Source organism: Neopsephotus bourkii, unplaced genomic scaffold (assembly GCF_033783945.1).
Source record: "Neopsephotus bourkii isolate Nb327-2 ecotype Australia unplaced genomic scaffold, CSIRO-AGI_Nbou_v1 NB_1768, whole genome shotgun sequence".
In the NCBI taxonomy this organism is placed as follows: Eukaryota; Metazoa; Chordata; class Aves; order Psittaciformes; family Psittacidae; genus Neopsephotus; species Neopsephotus bourkii.
The window spans coordinates 7,272,205-7,292,589 of NW_026902242.1; the positions used below are offsets into that span (position 1 = coordinate 7,272,205).

A 20,385-nucleotide genomic window follows, 5' to 3' on the forward strand; every position below is an offset into this window, starting at 1 on the left:
AGGAAAGATAGTAAGGGAACAGACTGATAGATTTCAAGTAAATGAGAGTTCTTATTTAGAAAGGAGGATGCCCATGAAAAAGTATGGGAATAAAGAACAGTCTTTTTACAGTGAACTGCCAGACCAGCAAAACATGCCTGTTGATCATGGCAGGGCACAGTTAATGCTACTAAAACTCCCCGGGGCTTTAGTTGAAAATAATGCTTTATGCTTGCAGACAAATAGTTTTCTGCAGAACATTTCCAAAGAGATTTGTGTAAAACTGCTTTTTTTTCCTTTTTTTTTTTTTTAATGTTGGTGAGGTGATTAAAAGATGTTGAACTTCATACTAAGCAACAAATATGGCAGGTTGTTTTTTAACTTGTTCTTACTGGAGTTTGAGATGTAAGCAAGTATGAAGCTGGAAAAAAGAAAAGCAGTTTTATTAAGTTAATATTATTGCTAAGTCTGTATGTGGGGAAAAAGAAAACTTGGTAAATCCTGTAGTTCTCTTGCATTGAGTTTGGGTGTTTTGTGAAAGGTGATGATAAACTTTCTGACAGCACTTATTTCTGATTTCCTAATTTTGCACAAATTGTTCCTTTGCTTCTGGAGTGTACTAGGTGCTGCTAAAACTCTTGGTACAGAGCTGTTTTTAGTGTTACTTTAAAAAGCAAACTGCTTAGGCTTTATACAGTCATTTGAACACAGGTTTATCAGTGCAGCTGTACTGAGAAACTGAACTCAGATTCCTACCATAATGTATTCTGTAATTAAAGTAGCGCATGCTTAATTATTACTTTTTTTTGCTTCATAAACTTTATCTACAAAACACTTAAACTGTGTTAAATTGTTTAACACACTGTTCATCTAAGCAAGAAAGCATTTTGGGAAGAGGCAGTGACTCAAGTATCAGGTATTAACAGTTAATAAGAAAGTCTGGTTTCATAGTGTGCCCTGCTGTTGTGCTGTCAGAGGCTATTTGTAGTGAAAAATGGGCCCTTGCAGGAAGAGAAGTGGTAAATCTGTCAATATATGTAGAAAACGAGATTATTAAAGATCTTTGAGTTAAAATACAGGGTTTTTTTAATCGAAAATATCAGAAAAGTAGTTGCAAACAGTACTGAAGAGGCACATGGCAGGCTTCCTTGTGAGCTGTGGTGCAGTGATATGTGTTCCTAGAAGTACATAGAGAAGCATCTTCAATGCCATTTTATTATCCTTGGCATTTACATACCAGATCCTTTTTAAAACCAAAGGTTTGATTTTTTTCCTGCCAGTGATGCTTCTTGGTGTGTGAATGTGTAATTCAGAAATGACTGGATGCAACTGTCAGCTTGTCATAGGCTCTGTAGAATTTAGCAGCAATTAAAAAACCACATAGCTGTGAGCTAGTTGGCTAATGCAGAACGTCTTCTGCCTCTTTCTTCTGTAATACTTGAGCTGTGGATGGTTGATTTGTGTAGTGCTGGTAAAGGACTAGAATTCCAGGCTTGAAATGCCAGTAAGTATTTGTATCTCTTGGCTAGACACTTCAAGAAAGAAATGAGAAGATCTTTCAAGGCTGATGGGATGGTAGGTAGATGAGATGAGTGATTGATAGATGACATGGGAGAGAAGTCCACTACATAGGAACTCCTGCAGTGGATTATGGATTTGTGCACCATGGGGAACACTTCGGGATGAGAATACTTTGGAAGCATGCTCTGCAACAAGGAATGTTTCATTCCTGAGACATTCTCTAGCATATTGAGGGTTGTGGTGTTTTGAAGCTTGTTTCTCCAGTGACTCCCTTTCTTGTAGTTACAGTTTTAATGTTGATGAGTAGTGGAGTTGCTTTTTCCCCTTAATTTTTCTTCTAATATGCTTTTCCCTGTTTTCAGTTCCATTTTAGTTGCTGAGATTTCAGGTTTTTTCTATACTTAAATAAACTCTTCTTTATTTCTTTCCCCCCCCAATTCAGTTACTGAAATCATGAATCCTGTGTATAGCCCTGGATCTTCTGGGGTTCCCTATGCAAATGCCAAAGGAATTGGTTATCCAGGTAAGTAACTTTGTTTTTTAATGAGCTTCAGTTACACTGATCTTTGTAATCAAGAAGAATACTCATTTATGAATGACTTCATGTATGGTAATCAGTTTTGGATGGGGGGAGATGTAAAAATACAAAAAGTGACATTTTAAGAGTGATGTTACTTGTTCTCTTATATTTCTAACTTCAGTATCTCTTCCAAAGAAGCTTATTTTGGGAGCTCTAATAATTATGCCCTGCAAGAAGAGGAGTCAGTCTATTTTTGCTGCTGGTTGGCTGGTGCTGTTAACCTTTCTATCCTCTAATTCTTGTTCATGCTATCTGTTTTACAACTGCCCACAGCATAGCATGAAAGGTGGGATCAAGAAAATGTCCCAAAACATTTTAAAAACAGAAATTAAATATTTCTTGCTTTCTTTGCTTCTTACTTGGATTCAAGTTTCTTATCAAGTTTTTTTTTGCTCACCTCCTAATATGTGTGTGAGCAGGCTTCACCTCTCATGTCCCCATAGTTCAGAAGTTCATAACTTTCCAGGAAGGCTGAAGAGAAGGGCTGTGCACCTCTGTGAGGTGTTCCAAGCAGTATGTCTTGAATGCAGCCTTTTTTTTGTTTTTTTTTTTCCCCTGCTGTCTGTGGGATAGGGGAATTACTCCATCTTGGGAGAGGCTGGAGGGTCTTTTGGCTGGGATTTTGTATCATAACCAAATAACCTGTTGTAGCTTTTACAGGAAGGCTGTTTGGTGATTCAGTTAGTGTCTTTGCTGGGAGCTAGAAGTCACTCTGCACAGTTTCTTTTTATATTCTTCGTAGCTATACTATATTTTCCTACTGGTATTTACAGGTTTTTAATTTGGTTTTCAGCTTAGGTCCTTTAATTCCTATTTTTCTGTTCCACTTTTCTTCCTGCTTCAAAATACTGGTGCATAAATACTTTTTACTTGATTGTCCCAAACCTTTTAACTTCCACTTTTGCTTTTCAGATACTTTTAATTTTTTTTTTCCTCAGATAAGTGTACTTTTCCTTGATTTCTACAGCATCTATAAGGGGAAAACAAACTGTGTTGCAATACTTTTAAGGCTCGTGTGTGGCTGACATGGTGCAGAAATAAATTGTAAAGCTGATACTGTGTAACAATGAGATCCACGGGATGGTTTTATTCTCTGTAATTGTCTTAGTTATATGGACTACAGTAACTTTATAATAGACAAGCAGCAGTGTTTCATTAATAAATACCAGTTACAGTACAATTATGTCTATATTCATAATTGCTTTTTCAAGGCTTTCTTTTGCTTTATAAGAAATTATTATGAATTATTAAAATAAAACTTTTTATTATCTCTTCATTTTCTAAACACATTTATATTAGCCAGGGTTTCATTTGTACTTAATATCATTTACGCATTGCATTGAAGCTCTCATTTATACTAAGCTAACTGGAGCCTTAATTTACTTAAGAAGTTAAACTCTCATGTACATTCTATGTACTGAATTATTAAAGTACTGTATATTTGCCAGTCTTCACTTGGTTGTAAATCAGCATAAGTAAAATACATGGAATTGAAGCAGAATTGTTCTACAAGTGCCTTAAATGTCATACTACAAGTTGATCACTTGAAATTCTTCCTTTCATCAGTCAGTCAGTTTACACAAATGTGACCCTTAAAGTCAGCTTAGCTATAGAATCATGGAATGGTTTGGATTGGAAGGGACCTTAAATGTTGTCCAGTTCCAACCCCCTGCCATGTGCAGGGACACCTTCCACTAGAGTGGGTTGCTCACCTGTGTCCAACCTGCCCTTGAACACTGCCAGGGGTGGGGCAGCCACAGCTTCTCTGGGCACCCTGTGCCAGCACCTCAGCACCCTCACAGGGAAGAATTTCTGCCTGATGTATAATCTCAGTCTCCCCTCTGTCAGTTTAAATCTATTTCCCCTTGTCCTGTCACTAAAAGCCCTTGTCAAAAGCTCTTCTTGGGATTTCTTGTCAGCCCCCTTAGGCACTGGAGGCTGCTCTAAGGTCTCCTGGACCTTTTCTTCAGACTGAATAAGCCCAGCTCTCTCAGCCTGTGTTTATAGGAGAGGTGCTCCAGCTCTCTGATGACAGATAGTTGGCTGAGCTGCCTGGTTCAGGCATAAAGATTGTGGGATAAACCTATTCTCTAAAACAAAAAGTAGACCTGCATTTTAAAATTGGAAGAAAAATCAAAACAAACGTGTTGCATGACTGAGTCTCTTTTCTTGGCTTCTCCTAATTAAAAAGCTACAGATTCTCTGTTCAGAATCATCGAATTTACACAACTTGCGTGGTAATAGAAAGTAATGAAGATATCACTGGGTGGAATGTATTATTTAAAGGCAGTGTGTTTCTAAAGCTGTTGCATATTTAATAGCTGTTTATATTATACTGCACCTATTTGAGGCTGTTGGGTGGGTTTACAGTAGCAAGGAATCTATTCCAAAATGTTCATCCATATGGGTGCAAGTTCTGAGAAATTAAAACTGCTGCTTGTCATAGTTCTGTTTTTCACAAAGGACTTGTTTGTTGAGCAGCTCTGTGGTGGAGGTGAGTCTGTGAAGAAAGAATAGAGGACTGAAAACATATATCAAATTCCAGATGTGTAGTCAGTCTGAGTAAGGTCTAAAGCTGTTTAGTAGCAGCTTGTCAGTTTGAAAACCTAAGAGCTATTCAAACTCTGAAAAGTTGTTACGAATTGGATATGTTATTTTTACCTTTGATTTGGAAGCTTAATGCTTTTCTTAGTCTTACCCATGCTGACCACCTAGTCAGCATGTTGGCCTAGTAGTGCCAAGTGTATGTCACTTCATATGTTTAGAGTGCCTTAAAAAACTAGGTTAGCATGTGTAGTCCCGAGTTAAGCATTTTTATCATTAGGAGTAATTGCTGAGGACTCTTCAATTTATAATGAAATAAAAACCCTACAAATTCAAATAGCAGTTTAAAACTAGCAGCTTTAAGCCTGTCAGTAAATGTGCAATTACTAATTGCCTTTTATTTGAGGAAGTTGAAATCATTTGTTGATAACAATGTTGATAATAAAATGTAGTAGTAACTGTCTTTCTAAATACAGACATTATTCGGGTTTATAATTTGGAATAATGTGAAAAAGTTACTGGTAAGATTAATAGCTATGATTAATTCAGAAGTGTCAGTTTCTACAGTCTGAATAAAGTTTGTATCTTCCAAGTAACTGTGTTTTTTGCTAATGCTGGTTTTTGCCTTATGTTGGAGGCCACAGTTATTGTATTCTGGTGTAGAAGTGTTCACCTGTCATTTTGCCAATACCTTGCTTGGTACCTGGGTGTAACAACAAATCTGTATGAAACACAGCAAGCGTTTTGGACTACTCATGGTTGCTTTGTACTCTCTATCTCTGATCTAGAGTCAGATTCACTCTGACCTTTAGAGGCTTATTTTCGTGAATAAGTTCGTTCACACAAATATTTCATTTATGTTAGGTCTTAAAACTTGAGGGAAGAACAGTTGGATAGTTACACAAGACTTTAAGATCTACGTGTTTAAGTGTGAGATTTATTGAGACAGGAATGTAGAGGGAATGGAATTTGTGACTCCTTAGCTATTCACTTCATCTGGCATTCCACTTCAGGTGGCTTGGGAGGAGCCCAGTGTTTTAGTTGAGGAGGTGAGACTGAAAGCCATCTGTTAGCTTATCTCAGTTAAAAGATGTAAAGCAATCTTTTGAGAGTAAAGTCTGGTTAGACTGTGCAGTCAGCCTAGAAAATAACTTTGATGTATTCTTTCTTCTAGCTGGCTTCCCCATGGGCTATGCAGCAGCTGCGCCTGCCTATTCCCCTAATATGTATCCTGGAGCAAATCCTACCTTCCAAACAGGTATGTGTAATAGGTATGTCAAAGCAGTAACATGAAGTTTAGAAGTTGTTAGAACCAAGAATGAGGAAGAGCTGTAGTGATTTAACAATAACAAGCTGTGTGATAAGTTTTACATTCCTTTGAATATGACTCATAAAGAATCATCTGATAAATGGAGTATAATCTTGTCTTAAGTCATACTGCTTTCACCTTCAGAGAAGGGAAAAGCTGGGGTTTTGGCTGTTTCTGTATTTCAGGCTGACACTTGACAATTGTGTTTCCATTCACTGCTTCCTTTGTCATTCTGCTTGCTCTGTGTTCTGCTGGTTGTTTCCAGATCCCCGTTTTTCCTTCTGTGTATTGTCTTCACAATTGTTCTTTCACCCTATTCTTAAATCATACCTTTCCAAGTTCAGCTTGCTGCCTTGTTTCTGCCCTTGAAACTGTCTTGCATGAACCAATTGTCTGGAAAGCCTGGTTGCTGGATAAAACTGTTTTGTCCATAGTGGATACTGGGGGAGGATTTAAAGAACTGCACTCCATGTTTTTGATTTGAGAGGAAAGCAATGTCATGAGCCTAGGAAAAGAGAGATGGAAAAAGAGGCACAAGAGAAACCAAACAATGACAATGGGAGCATCAGAAAAATCATGTAAGTTAATTCCTGGCTCCAGGGCTGGTGTCAACATCAGGATTTTGGGACTGCTAACCATGGGTCTGTTCACACAGCACCAAGCCTGGTGGTGGCCAGTGGGGTGCAACTATCCGAGAGTGGGAAAAAGGATCCTAGCCGAGAAGCTAGCGGGGATCAGAGAGAGGGCTTTAAACTATGTTTGAAGGGGAAGGGGATAACACCAGGCTCTCTAGAAATGAGCCAGGGGATAGCATGCTGCTGTGTAAGGCCAGGTCCTCAGGGCAACTTAAATGCATCAGTGCCAGCAAACAGGAGGAGCTGGAAGCCGGTATGCAGCAGGGAAATTATGACATAGTTGTCATCACAGAAATGTGGTGGCACAATTTGCGTGATTGGAGTGCTGCAGTGAATGACTACAGGCTCTCCAGGAGGGACAGGCAGGGAAAGAGAGGTGATAGGGTTGTGTTATGTTGTCAGGGAGGGCATCAACTGCCTTGAAGTCAGTGTTGGGAGTGAGAAGGTTGAATGTTTGTGGGTGACCCTCAGGGGGAAGGCCAACCAAGCAGATATCCTGGTAGGAGTCTGTTATAGACCACTGAGCCAAGATTAAGCTACAGATAAAGTTTTTTTCAAACAACTGGGAGAAGTTTCGCGATCATTTGCCCTTGTTCTCTTATGGGGGACTTCAGTCTACCAGATAACTGCTGGAAGTGCAACACAGCAAAGAAACAATCCAGGAGGTTCTTTGAGGGTGTGGAAGGTAACTTCCTAACTGTGTAGACAAGGCCCTTAGTGACATGGTTTAGTGGTGGACTTGACAGTGCTGGGGTAGCAGTTGGACTTGATCTGGAAGGTCTTTTCTACCCTGGTTGATTCTGTGATTGCGCTCACTGAAGTTTTTGTTTAATTCTGCTTTTGCTATTGGAAGATAATTTTGCTGTGCTGATGCTTGAAACAGAAGAGAAACTGGCAGCATGTAATTTTCACCTCAACCATGAACATGCATCTGGTAGAACAGTATTCTCCTTACGGTTAGTTTATGTACCAAGGAATTCCTTAAATTGCTTTCTTAGTGTAGATCTTGGCCATCTGCAGGAACTCTTTCCCTTAGGTGTATTATACCAGTTTTTCAGGGGTACACATTGCACATAACAAAGTTTGTTCCTGACTGTCCATGTGTAACTTACGGGGTAGGAAAGGATGCTGCTTGAAACTGTGAAGCTTATGTTGTGGAAGCCTGCTTTCTATATTGGATTTCTATGTTTGTACCATATGGCATTTCACAGACTACCAGCAGACTTGTCAAAGGGTATGGCAGTAAATTCTGAGGCAAGAGAGAGTAAGTTGTCTAAAATGTTTGCCTGCAAGAACCTGTTAAAAGGGTGTAGCTGTGTGACTTTCCTTGGAACTCTGAAGTATTCTGTTTGGTACACCCTGTGTCTGCAGTTCATTAATGAGAGGCATAGCAAGTGCAGAACTGATTCCAGCTTGTCTTTGTTTGTGAGTTTAAGGAAGGAAATTAATGGATATTTTAAATTCCAGTAGTTAAAAAAAGTAAATCCTTTGTCTAGGGTACTGCCTCTGTGTAAGTACCATATCTGGGGTTATCAGCTTGCATTTGCACTGGGTTGCTTCAGAACGTTCTTGAGCGAGATGCTCAAGGAAGAGCAGTTCCTATCAAGGGTGTAACTCTTAGCATGGTGTCCTGTCAAAACTGCACATGGGCTTTTAGCACCAGCTTGTTTTTGTCCAGTTAACTGGTGTTTTCCTCTGTGTCAGTCGTGTTGTAGTAGAAGGCTATGGTTTCTGGGAAAGATTCTTTGACTTGTTAGACTCGGTTGTTTAAGATTAGTGTGCATTGATTGATCTTGGAATATATCTGATGCTACATAGCAAGGTAAGAAATCTTTACGTTTGTGTGAAAAAGGACTAAAGGTGTAGAGAAGTCATACACCATCTTCAAATGCCTTTAGTTTTTTTAAAGGTAGTACTGTGAGAGCCTATTGCTATTGAGTAGAAAATAAGCTTTTATTTCACAACTAACAATAACTTTAATTGTTAGCTACTCTTTAAGCTATGAACTAAAGTTTGAAATGTCCAGACCTTCTAACACAGGCAGGTAACAACTTCAAGTACTTTGTAAATCCACATCACGAAGAAGTACTTGAATGTGCTGCGATAACTGCTGTTCAGAAAGGGCACCTTTTTACAGGTATCTTCCTTAGATTTCTGTGGTTTTGAATAACCATATGGTTTACTTTTAAGGTCTTTGTGCCTTATAAGGGAGACAAAACTTAAATGGGAAGGCACATCTGTGTAAGAACTGTTCTGCCACTTCGTAAGAATGAAAAGTTAATTGCTTGTGCAACTATAATTTTTAGAATGAGAGGGGGCTTAAATGAGGACATAGTTGTAGTGCTGTTGTGATGCTTTGTGTTCAGCATTTTGTGGTTGAATTTTTCAACACTAATAGCGCTCCATACTAGAAATAGAAGTTACTTCCTCAGCATGCTCTATTTGTGAAGTACTTAGGATCTGTAAAAGAGTTCAGAGTAAGTGCTGTGATAGTTTTCTTTATTGTCTCAAAGGTGATAGATTCCATTAAAAAAACCCAAACCCCACAGTAAACTTACTTCTTTGTGAATGTAACCATTTTCTGTGTGAAGGGTGGAATGAAATTGGAAAGAATCTCAGACTTCTACAAAAAGCATGAAGGTCATCTCTCATCATGCTGTCTGCACAGACTGATCTTTCACAACACAAATGCCAGTGTTCTTTCTGCTCTGTGGCTTCAGATCTGTTCTCGGTATTGAAGTCAGCACATTCTAGACAGTTTTTGAAGTCAACCTTTTCTCAATTCTGACAGTCTCATTTTTTTTCTATAATTACCAAGTATTCTTAGTTCCTTGTTTTGCGCTAGTACTAGTTTGTACAGTTCCAGCTAAATAGAAATCACACCTGTGGATGTTGCCTCCTAGAGTGACACACCTGCTTGAGACCCAAGATCTTTTCAGCACAGCAGAGGCTAGGGCCTTGACGCTTTTGCCAGAATAGGTCATCCCTGTTATTAAGTACCCTAAATGTAATTACTGGTGGATGCTGCTTGCAGAGGAATTTGTATTGCCACTCTTGACTTTAAGCCATAATATAATCTTGGGAGTGTAGTGTGCAGCAGCAGTAGTGGTGCTTCTAGTAGATCTCCTTCATGCCTTATCGAGCCCTTGTTCTGTTATCCTGAGACTGCCTGATGAGGGCTGGAGAAATTAGGGAAGAAGTGTCTTTAGGCAGCATGAGCCAAGCAGTTGCTATTTATCCTTGTAAAAATCGAAACAGTTCCCAGCTCTTAGACAGCAGACTGATTCTGGGGGCCTTGTAATACTAATGCAGAATTCTTTCTGATGGCTTCTGAAGTATTACAGTAAATGTATAAAGTAATTCCCAAGTGATGATTAAGGGTATGTGTACATGAGTAATAAAAAGAAGATTTAAAGATACTTAAATACCTTCAAAGTCTAATTTGCAGTTGTGATGAGCTCTGTGGTGCTCATATTTTAAAGGTGTGAGTGCTCATATTTATTTTTGCCACTTATTTTAGCCAGAAAACAAGTATGAATAAATAAATGTAAGTTAAAGTAGAGTATTGTGTCTGTTGAAATTAATCTTGAGCTTTTTGCACGATTTGTAGCACTTGAAATTGTTCTGTGCTGTATCTTCTCCAGAATGTAACTGCAGGTTAGTTGACCATTACTGTGTTTTGCCAGAACATTTTCATGGTGCATTGAGAACTGGGCTGACACTAAGCTGTGCCAAATCCTTCTATGCAGGAATGCCACTTACTATGCCAAATATAAATACTTAATGATATTGGTACAGAAACCCAAATTCACTTCTTTAATCCCATATCCAGAGATCTGAAAAACATACAGTGCCAAAATGCAGTTAACTATCAGTAACTTAATTGACACAGTCAAGTGTGTTACGTAAATAATAGAATTTGTGCTCGGATATTGAGACTAGCGTACTAAGTACTCGTGAAGATTAAGGCATTTGGAAATTAAGACAGTTGTTATCCTTGACTTTAGAAAGCAGTGTACTGGCACTTAGTTTTCATGTTTTTAATGCAGATTTGTCTTTGTTTCAGGTTATACACCAGGAACCCCATATAAAGTATCTTGTTCACCCACTAGTGGAGCAGTGCCACCGTATTCGTCATCACCGAATCCCTATCAGACTGCTGTGTACCCAGTTCGAAGTGCCTATCCACAGCAGAATCCATATGCACAGGTAAATGAACAAAACCAAAAACCTGTCTGGATGGTATTTTGTTTATTACATTAATACCTGCTTGACCTCTAAATTTTACATGACATTCATTTCTTCATGTATGGTAAAAGCTTTAGCTGCTTACACATACTCTGTAAATCACAACTAAGAATTCTTACTGTATGCACTATTACACTCTTGCATGACAGTTGCTCTGTACTTACTGATCATGTGTTCAGCCTGCGAAATTACACTAGATTCAGTAGCTTTAAAAATATGTGCTGGATGCTCTAACTACCACATCTGATTTTGTTTTGTCAAAAACTGCCATAAGCATGCATTGATGTGGTTTTTTTTTTAGGAAGCCTCTGTTGTGAATCAGGGAGTTAAGAAGTCTCATCCTAGGCACACTGTTGAAAACTAGTAGGATAGAATTAAGACACTTAAGGGAGCTTGGTATTTTGGAAAAGCTGGCCCTCTTTTTGCATAGAGGAATCTTGCCTGGCATGTACACAGTAGCTGAAGGGAATTAATAAGCGCTTATCAAGGTTTATCTAGTCTCTTCAGTGTGCTTGGATTTGCCTAAAACATTTGGTTCTTTAACTAAAAGCAGCTGAATAAAAAGTTGTGAAAGTGAGAGAAGTCCAATCATGGATTAATATAGAAAAGGTAGGAAGTGAAGAGAAAGACAGATGAGTCCATGTTGTTGATCATACAGTCAGCATTGGAGTTTTATGAAGGTCCCTGCTTTGAATGTTATCTTAAATGCCTTAAAAAAGGGGCTAAATGTTTAAAAAGTTTGCCAGTGCAACAGAGTAGTTGAAATGACTGTTTTGGTTTCTGCTCTGTAAATACATTGTATCTTTAGGATAATGCTTTTATGACACAATAACAGAATCAACAAGGTGGGAAAAGATGTTCAAGATCATCAGGTCCAACTGTTCCCCCAGCACTAACAAGTCCACCACTAAATCATGTCACTAAGGGCCTTGTCTACATGGGTTTTTGAACACTTCCAGGGACAGTGGTTCCACTGCTGCCCTGGGCAGCCTGTTCCAGTGCCTGATTGTGAAAGAAGACACCATTTATCTTCCCCGTTGTAATTACTTCCTTTACTTTCTTTTTTCTCCTACAGCAAGGCACTTACTACACACAGCCTTTGTATGCAGCACCACCCCACGTAATTCACCACACCACGGTTGTGCAGCCTAATGGCATGCCAGCAACTATGTATCCTGCTCCAATTCCACCACCAAGAGGAAACGGTGTGACTATGGGTATGGTGGCTGGGACTACTATGGCAATGTCAGCAGGTAGGTGAACCCTATGTCTTCTTGATTCAGACTGCTTCAGTTCAGGATAGACCACAGTTGCATTACCTAACTGTGATGCCAGAGGTGTACTAGGCAGAATTGTAAGATCATTTGGAGGTCATCTAGTCCAGGGTCTTCAAATTGAGTCTGGCTATATCAGGTTGTGTACTTGTTCAGAGGTATTTGGATCATCTCTAAGAATGGAGATACCACATCTTTTTTCAGATATTAGTATTACAGTAAAATAGATTTCTATGTCTTTATGGACTTTCACTTACTCTTGCATCCTTTGCTTCTCATCTTACCACTGTCAAAAGTCTGACTTCCTCTTCTCAATACATTTCTCTGTGCCTGATTGAAAACAGCCACCTCTTAAGACTGAGGAAAAAGCAGTGTTTTCAGTCCATCCCTCATATCACTGACATTCTTTGTGTGTTGAGATATAATATTTTGTGTTTACACTCCCTGCAGGTCTTCCATGTCATTTGCAGTGGCTAGGGATGCCTACTTCCTAATGCCACGCTCTTTTAGTGGTAGCATTTTTTGAGAGAAAGTGTTTAACCAATATCCTAGGCTCATCTATAAGTGTTTACTGAGGGGATGTCATGCTTTGTTTCTCAGTGGGTGGTAACTCACTGGGGAATACATTCTTTAATTTGAGGGATCTCAAAACTAGACAACCTGTGTGTCACAAACAGAGCTAACATTGGAGTTTTGTATGCTGGCAAGCTTATCCCAGGAGTTTGTTACTATTTCTGCAAAGTGCTATGGAGTAAGGCTGTTTCAAGATCCTGCTGTCTCAGCCTGTTCGTTTCTGAAGCCCCTTAGTCTGTAAAAACCTATCTGTAATAATGTGAACAAGAATAAATTTATTCTGATTTATTAGTCAGGTTACTTCTACCATCAAATATTTTTTGGCATGTAAAGCCTGCCGTGGGGATAAATTTTGCAGTGAATAATGCTTATGTTGCAGGGTTTCTGCTAGAACTATTTTTGAGTAATGAATATCTTTGTGTGCATTGGACTAAACATCAGAATGATCCACTTGCATAAATGTTTGCAGGAAGGTAGGGGCTGGAGTGCAAAAGGATACTGGTAATTTTGCATTGGAAGATGAGCAAGCTGTAATTGTTTTGACAATGAATTGTAATTGTTCTGTAATTAACTCTTCCTCCCACTTTGTTTTTTTTCTTTGTACTAGAGTTTATGCTTACTGAAAAAAAAAAAATGTTCTCTTCATCCTAGGTACTTTGTTGACAACTCATTCCCCAACTCCAGTAGCCCCTCATCCAGTTACTATGCCCACGTACCGGGCTCCGGGAACACCAACCTATAGTTATGTGCCCCCACAGTGGTGATCATCTGGCAGTCAGTGTAAGTTACTGATTTAGATTGAAAGCAGTTAATTGTTGCTATAAATGCCAGCACTGCAGGTTCTTTCAGGGAGATATTTTCAGAAGGTAAGCAGTCTGGGGTACTTGTGCACTATGCTAATTGAGTAAGAACACACAGAAAGTACTGCTTATATAACAGCTGTTCCCCGCAAGGGAGAGAAGCCTACTGGGACCTCTTCAGTGGTCTGTATCTTCAGAAATCATCAATCATTTTCATGGTTAAGTGTTGAATAGGAAAGAATGAGCCTCAAGTTTGCCGTATTAAAATAAATCTGGGACTAAATACATTCAGTATTTTGGATTCATTGGTAATTGCTGAATTCAGAACTACTGTGATTCCTGCATGAAGCAATGCATGTAGGTTTGGAGTCTTATTTTTGATAGGCTGAATATGTAGGCAAGGGTAAGTGTTTTGCCTTGCTCTGAAGCTGAATCTTTCTCACAAACTGCTAAAACAAATACACAACCTTGAGTTAATTGTATTTATTCATTCTGTTTCAGGTAAGCATCAGTTCACACTTCTTGCAGGCATGGAAAAGTTGTCTAGTGTGTATTAACACACTAGGGGTTTCATGAAAAGGAGTTAATTTTGAAATCTTCTGTAATGTGGGATAGATTTTTGGGGGTGTAATGTGTCAAACTGACCAAGTCTGATACTTTGGGGATCCTCACTTCCGTTTCTGGTTTGGTTTGGGGTTTTTTGTTGTGTTTCATGTTGAGGTGTTTTTTAGCATAAATTGTGAATGGTTTCCTTTGAAATAAGGACTTGTCAGACTAGATGAAATTGTGGTTTTCACTGAGTCCATTTAGCTTATGTCAAAGTTAACTTTAACTCTGGGTTTCTGTTTCAGTAGTTAGGAGTCCAGAGTTGTGGACTGCAGGTGACTGTATTCTCTTTGAGTTAGTAAATGCGACAGCCATTTCTTATTTTGCTGTGATGTTTCTTACCAATTGCAAACCTGAAATGTTTTACTTGTATAATATGACACTCTTGGATGAAATAATGCAAGTATTAAAGTGAGAGTTTTGCTGTGACTAAAATCATGACTGCTGACAATTAAACTTAGTGCAAAATACATTTCTAATATTGCAGCTTCAACTTAAGACTGCACTGATGACAGCTGAAATAGAGATGATGGGAGAAAAATCAGTGTAGTGAATTCGTAAACTAGAAACTTCTAGGTTTCAGTTGACTGGATAAGTGCTAGCCTAGCATTATTACCATCTGTTTTATATACATTATCAATACAGTGCATGCAGTATTTGAATGTTGTTCCACACTCAAAATAGTATTTCGCATAATTGAGAATGTTTCCTACTTTCCCCTCCCTCCCCCCTCTTAACGTAGGTTTGAAGATGGGAGATATGCAATCAAGAAATTGAGGTTTAAAAGTTGGTGCTGAAGCCCTCATGCCTCCAACCAGGACTTTCCTTCTGAATGCTTTCAACACTTGGCTAAACACTACTAATACCTGATCACTGAAGATTTTCCAGTGCTGCATATCTTACATCTTGGAACTCCAGCAGTTAGTCTTAAAGCAAATCCTGTTTTGTGGACTGTCTTGCAATTTTTTAGCTAATTATAAAGATAAAAAGGGAGTATAAATTTAGTCTGATCCATATCTAGTTGAATGCATGTTAAAACACAAAAACAAAGCTTGCTCAATCTACCTGCAGTGACTGATGCAAAAACCATCATATGCAAATCCAAAGGAACCGAAAAGTATTTTACAACTTGTATCACTAATGCACTGTTGTAATGTATGCAGGGTCTTAAGAGACAGAATCATGAGTTTCTTTATAGAATACTATAATATGCATTAGCTAAGTGCATCAGCCTTTTTCAGGTTGATGGAGTTGCCAGTTTAAAAGGGGCATATTTTCATTTAAGTGATGTATTCTTTTCAAATTCAACTACTAAATTGGAGTGACTGGAAAATGAGTCAGACAAGCTGTAGAAGTCCTGCACACAGTTAGTTTACTTCATACCTTTTCATTTTCATTGTAAGGATTCAGTGTTATACAGACGTTCTTAAGGATCAGAGTGAAATGACAAAGGTAATGCTGTGTGTGCCAGTAAATAATGCAAACTTCCTTGAGGCAAAACTGGTTCTTAGGAATAGTAGGGGGTGATGTCACCTGCGTAACGAATTGCATGTCCTGGGGAGATACATATCCAGTACTATCTTTTATATGATGTGAGATGTGTCAAAGTGAGACTGCCACACAGACTGATAGAAAAACACTTTTAGTTCTCAGTTCAGGAAATCCATGCTGTTTTTCCTAAAGGATGTTGTAGTGAGTTGCAAATGTATGTGCAGTTGATCCAGCTTGCTTTCCTGGAACTTAAGAAATGTTAGGGCTTTCTACAACCAAGAGGAGTTCAGCTGCATGTTTTTCGGAGGAAAGCTTGTGTGCCTGATGAGTATGTTAAAGGGGAGCAAACCATTTTAACACAATTTCCTTGTTAGCTACTTGCAGTAAGGACTATGGCTATGCCGTAGTAGGGCTGCCAGAATATAGAAGTTTCAAATAGTTGTTCTTTTATTTTTTTTATTTTATTTTATTTTTATTTTTCCTGAGAACATTTGTAATGGAAGTAGGAGTCACTTGTTGGTTACAGCATTTTGGTGTGTTTTCTTAAGTGTTTTCTCTTTTTACTTCCTAAATTGCACTTGGAAGCACGTGAAAAAAGACTTGACTGCAGATTAGCATTTCATTGCAATGAGTCATTTGTGATATTCTTTCTTGCAACTTCAATTTTTCAGAGTACCTCAAAGCAAGTGCTGTGGGATAAAGGGCTAGCCTTAGAACCCATTTGTATACCAAAATTGCTGCGGGGGAGATATTAAATTTTTAAAATTGAATATTGCACATTTAAAATCAAGGGTTTCTTAAGCCTCCTTGACTTTACGATTCCACAAAGATGCGATTTTTCTTTTTTTGGATACATTCTGCCTGCAATAAATGATGCAGTAAATGGTTATAAAATGTTGTTCCCTTTTAATCGTTTACACAAAGGTGTGTCAGGCTGTGTTGTTCTTGTAGGTTAACTTCCATTCAGAAGTCAGGTTTTTTAAAGTTGTATATGTAGTTACGCTTTGTTTTGGGGTGTTCTGCTCCTATACAGATTTGGCAGCTACTTCAGGGTAGCATCAGTGCTGATTTAATGCTGCCATTCCAGTACTCTGCCCTGTCGGAGGCTTATGTACCTTCATGACCTGTCGGTGGTTAAAGCTAAAGCCTTCAGTAATTTTATTTTATAGTAAGCACTCTCCATATTTTGTACTTCCTTTTTTTTTGTTGTTGTTGTTGTTTAATAAAGTTTAGGTTTATTTTGCATGAATCACTGTCAGTGGACGGCCCCCTTATTTCTAATGCCTTGAACATAACTATGTTGTTGGAATAAGTACTTCAAACCTTACTCACGAGCACTTACTGCAGCTTAGGGATTTCCATATATTTTTATATGGAGCAGAAAATTACGCCAGGCAAACTTAATTGAATCCGTACTGCTTCATTCAAGTCTGTTTAACACTTCCATTTGTGAAGTAGATTTGCAGCTTTGACTAGTCAGGTGTGCCAGAGAGTACAGTAAACATTAATACAGGCCATTTGTCCATTTTAGCTAGTAGAGAGTGACATTTTGTTGTCTTAGCATGACTGAGGTATGAAACAGTGCTATGTTGGGGAGCAGCTGTAAAGAACAAGCTCAGAGCTTTGCTGTCTCCTGTCTTGTCACCCATTAAACCTAAAGCTTTGAAAACAGGAGAGAACTTTCATGAATGCTGCAATAGATAAATAGTTAAGGAATGAATATAACTTCCCATGTATTCACTCTAACTTCAGATTCCTAAATGTCATCTTGGAAATGGTCTCTGTATAATACTCCATAACATGCAGGCAGTCTCACTTACTTGAGCACTTTTATTTCTTAAGTTGCATTATGGGATTCATCCACGAGGGGGAAACTGTACCTTTCTTAAAAGGTACCACACCTCCCAGTTTTGATTATAATCTGCTGGGAAGGTTGATATGGAAAGTAACCAAAAGCACAGTGCAGGGGGACAGGGGGGAACACGTGTATATATAACTATCTTAATGGTATTTTGTTGCAAATAGTAGAAAGCATGGATATAAAACTGCAGCAGAGGAAACTGTACATCATTAAATAGGCGTTTACACAGCGAGGGTGTTATGAAACATTCTCTCCTGCTTTTTATATAACATTCCCTATTTAGAATTCCTTTATAAATAAATACACAGTATGTGTTTGCACTAGAGCTCCTCAGCAAAACACAAGAGCTGGTGCAGTAGAGACATTTCAGATCAAGCTTCTCTTTAAAAAAAAAAAAAAACCTACAAAAAAACCTTTTATGGCAGCTTTATATGATTAAACCAGTAAAAGTACTACTTTAAACCTGGAACTGAAGCTAACTGTTGCAGCAATAACAAAGAAAAGTCTGAGGAAGTTTGGGGTTGGTTGGTTTTGGTTGGTTTTTTTAATTCAAATTTTAGGTGTTGAATTTAGATCAAGTATTTTTTACAAACTGAGCTATTCCCCGGGTCAGTACGAACCAATTAAAATGTCTTGTAAATGTAGCAGCAGCAAGAAACAGTGGCTGATAATTGGCACCAGAATGATGTAGCCCTCGTCAGTGGTGTGATGGTGAATAGTGAAATACTAGGAAGGAGAACGGAGAGCCTACTACTAGATCTTGTTTATGCTTATTGTAACCATCTCCTGTTTGAAGTTTTTAGGAGACACACAAGGAATGCTGTTCAAGAAAGCTTCGTTTTGAGTTTACTATGCAAGTTAAATGCTTAGCTGCAGTGGTAGATGAAGAAAATCCTTTCTTTTAGCTGAAGTCCTTCCTTGTATTGCTTCATCCACTGAAAACCAAAAAAAAAATCCCAATCCACCTTCCGTAAGTACCACCATGTCTTAGTGTTGTCTGAGAATAGTTCATGGTACAGTTGTATACCAGGGTACTCAACACTGACTACAGAGCATTCTGGCTTCACTGCTACTTGGGTAGTGAGGCCACTTAAGATACCTGGGCAAGAGATGGTCAGAATTGACTTGGAATCATCCCCCAGTGCTTAAGCACAGTATTGTACACCATTTACCCGGGTTTAGAACATAATTTTGATTGAACAGGTAAGCACAGTAATCTGATACCACCACTTAACTCTAGGCTTAAGCTCCTACCAGAGTGTAGTAAATGCCATGTATGACAACTCTCTCATCTTAGGAACGTGAACAATAGTGATGCTTCAGCTGGAACCTGGGAGAAAGAGGACAGATGCTGTGGTTGTTGAATGGTTGGTTGCAGTTGCCCAGGATGTGGTTTGTGCGGTAGAAAGAGGATTGATCCATATCCTGCCTTGTCCAGCAGGTGTCACTGGCCGACCTTAGCATGTGCAGAGAGTCAAATGCAGTCCATTAATCCTCCTGTCGAAGTGTTTGTGAATACCTCTCATTATTAAGTATCAGCTTTCTCATCTGTGTTTCATCTGCTCAGAGCTTCCTGGAGACCCTCAGATTTGAGGAGGTAGAATGCCAGTTAACAGGAACAGCTGTCGCAAAGCTAGGATATAGTTTTGTGGGTCAAGCTTTGCCAAGAATCCAGTTCATTCTGAGCTCTCTGAAGTAGTGAGGACTCTTTCAGTGTGGTGTATACACCTCTGGGGAGGTGTTGAGAGAAAATGAGCTGTGGTGTTGTAGACAGAAGGGAAGGAAGAAGGAACAGGGCTCATCTGGGGACAAGCAGACCTTTTGTTGTGCGGGTTGAATCTAACACTGAAACACCCGAATTCCACAGGTAGTAAGGGTCTGTTCCTGATCTTACAAAATACTCGGTGATTTATGGGCTCTGAAGTTTCAACATCTAGAAAGTAAACGTGGCTTTTTTAAACTGTTGTGGCTTTTGGGCACTTAGCAGGCAAACTGGGAAAGCTTTTTGAGCTAGCTGCTGTACGGACTTGTTTTAAGTAGAATGGATTTGTTAGTGGTTCTTTTTTTTAATTGTATTGCTATTATTGGCTGCCCTCCTATCTAAGATTTGAAGAAGTGAGTGCATGCAATGGAAGTACAAGAGGCCCCAGTAATAGTTCTCCATGTTTGTTATGAAATAGACACAGGTTTCCTTTTTATGACTTTTTTTAAAACTGTCTTAGGAACAGTTGTATTGGTACTTTTTTTAAGTTTAGGTCAATGTTGTCTTCCAGAATAAGTTTTAAGGCATCACTCACTCTTGCATTGAACTATTGCATCAACACAAAGAGTGGAGATTCCATTCTGAGCCAGTTCAATTGTGTAAATTCATACTTTTTTATTTTTTATGCAATTCAATGAGTAGATGAGCTCAGATTTAAATTCTTAAAAGCACGTTTATTGTAACAAGAATTGTTATGTATTAATACTTCTGTTTTCAATAAAGATTGACTTGTGTTGCTTATTGTGTTTTTTCCTCCTGCCTTTGGTGACATCCTTTTAGATAAAATTCTGCTGCTGGATAGCAGCTGGTATTTTTAAACTCCTTAAGGTAATGAAATCTGGTGAGCTGTTGAAGCAAAGCAAAACATTTAAATTGCTTAAGTGACTTTTCTCAGTAAGGTTTCTTAATGGCTAACAAACCACAGTAATAAAAGGCTTCACAGTGAAGGTTAAGCTGCCCTAAGTTGCCCAGCTTGAGGGTATGGTAAAGGTGGTACAACCCTGCCTCATTCCCTTTTGAGGGATTTCCTGGGGTTCGAGGTTTTTATTACTTTATAGCTTAAAACAATGTAATATGTAAAGTTTCACAGTGCTTTAGCATGTATTTGATAGCAGATCAGTGCTGTTTCAGAGGTGACAGTCCCGGAGCAGAAAGCTATTGTAGATCAGTGTCTTGAATGTTCTCCAGGAGGAAAATAATTG

The 20,385-nt window shown here is 38.7% G+C and overlaps 2 protein-coding genes across 2 annotated transcripts in view; one reads left to right on the plus strand and one right to left on the minus strand.

Annotated features, from left to right (window-relative positions):
* The window catches only part of PLEKHB2 (pleckstrin homology domain containing B2), a 472,273-nt gene that overhangs the window by 32,015 nt on the left and 419,873 nt on the right, over positions 1 to 20,385 (minus strand). The window lies entirely within an intron of this gene.
* On the plus strand, positions 1,943 to 19,924 carry FAM168B (family with sequence similarity 168 member B). Its single transcript, XM_061378943.1, has 6 exons — positions 1,943 to 2,023; positions 5,799 to 5,882; positions 10,635 to 10,777; positions 11,892 to 12,069; positions 13,315 to 13,443; positions 14,812 to 19,924. Exons 1-5 carry the CDS (start codon positions 1,954 to 1,956, stop codon positions 13,425 to 13,427), a joined length of 588 nt encoding a protein of 195 aa, XP_061234927.1. The 5' UTR covers positions 1,943 to 1,953; the 3' UTR covers positions 13,428 to 13,443; positions 14,812 to 19,924.

Coding starts and splice junctions, on each gene's coding strand:
- FAM168B (XM_061378943.1), top strand. CDS start 1,954: ATGAATCCTGTGTATAGCCCTGGATCTTCTGGGGTTCCCTATGCAAAT. Junction 10,778..11,891: donor AGCAGAATCCATATGCACAG/GTAAATGAACAA, acceptor TTTCTCCTACAG/CAAGGCACTTACTACACACA. Junction 12,070..13,314: donor TACTATGGCAATGTCAGCAG/GTAGGTGAACCC, acceptor TCTTCATCCTAG/GTACTTTGTTGACAACTCAT.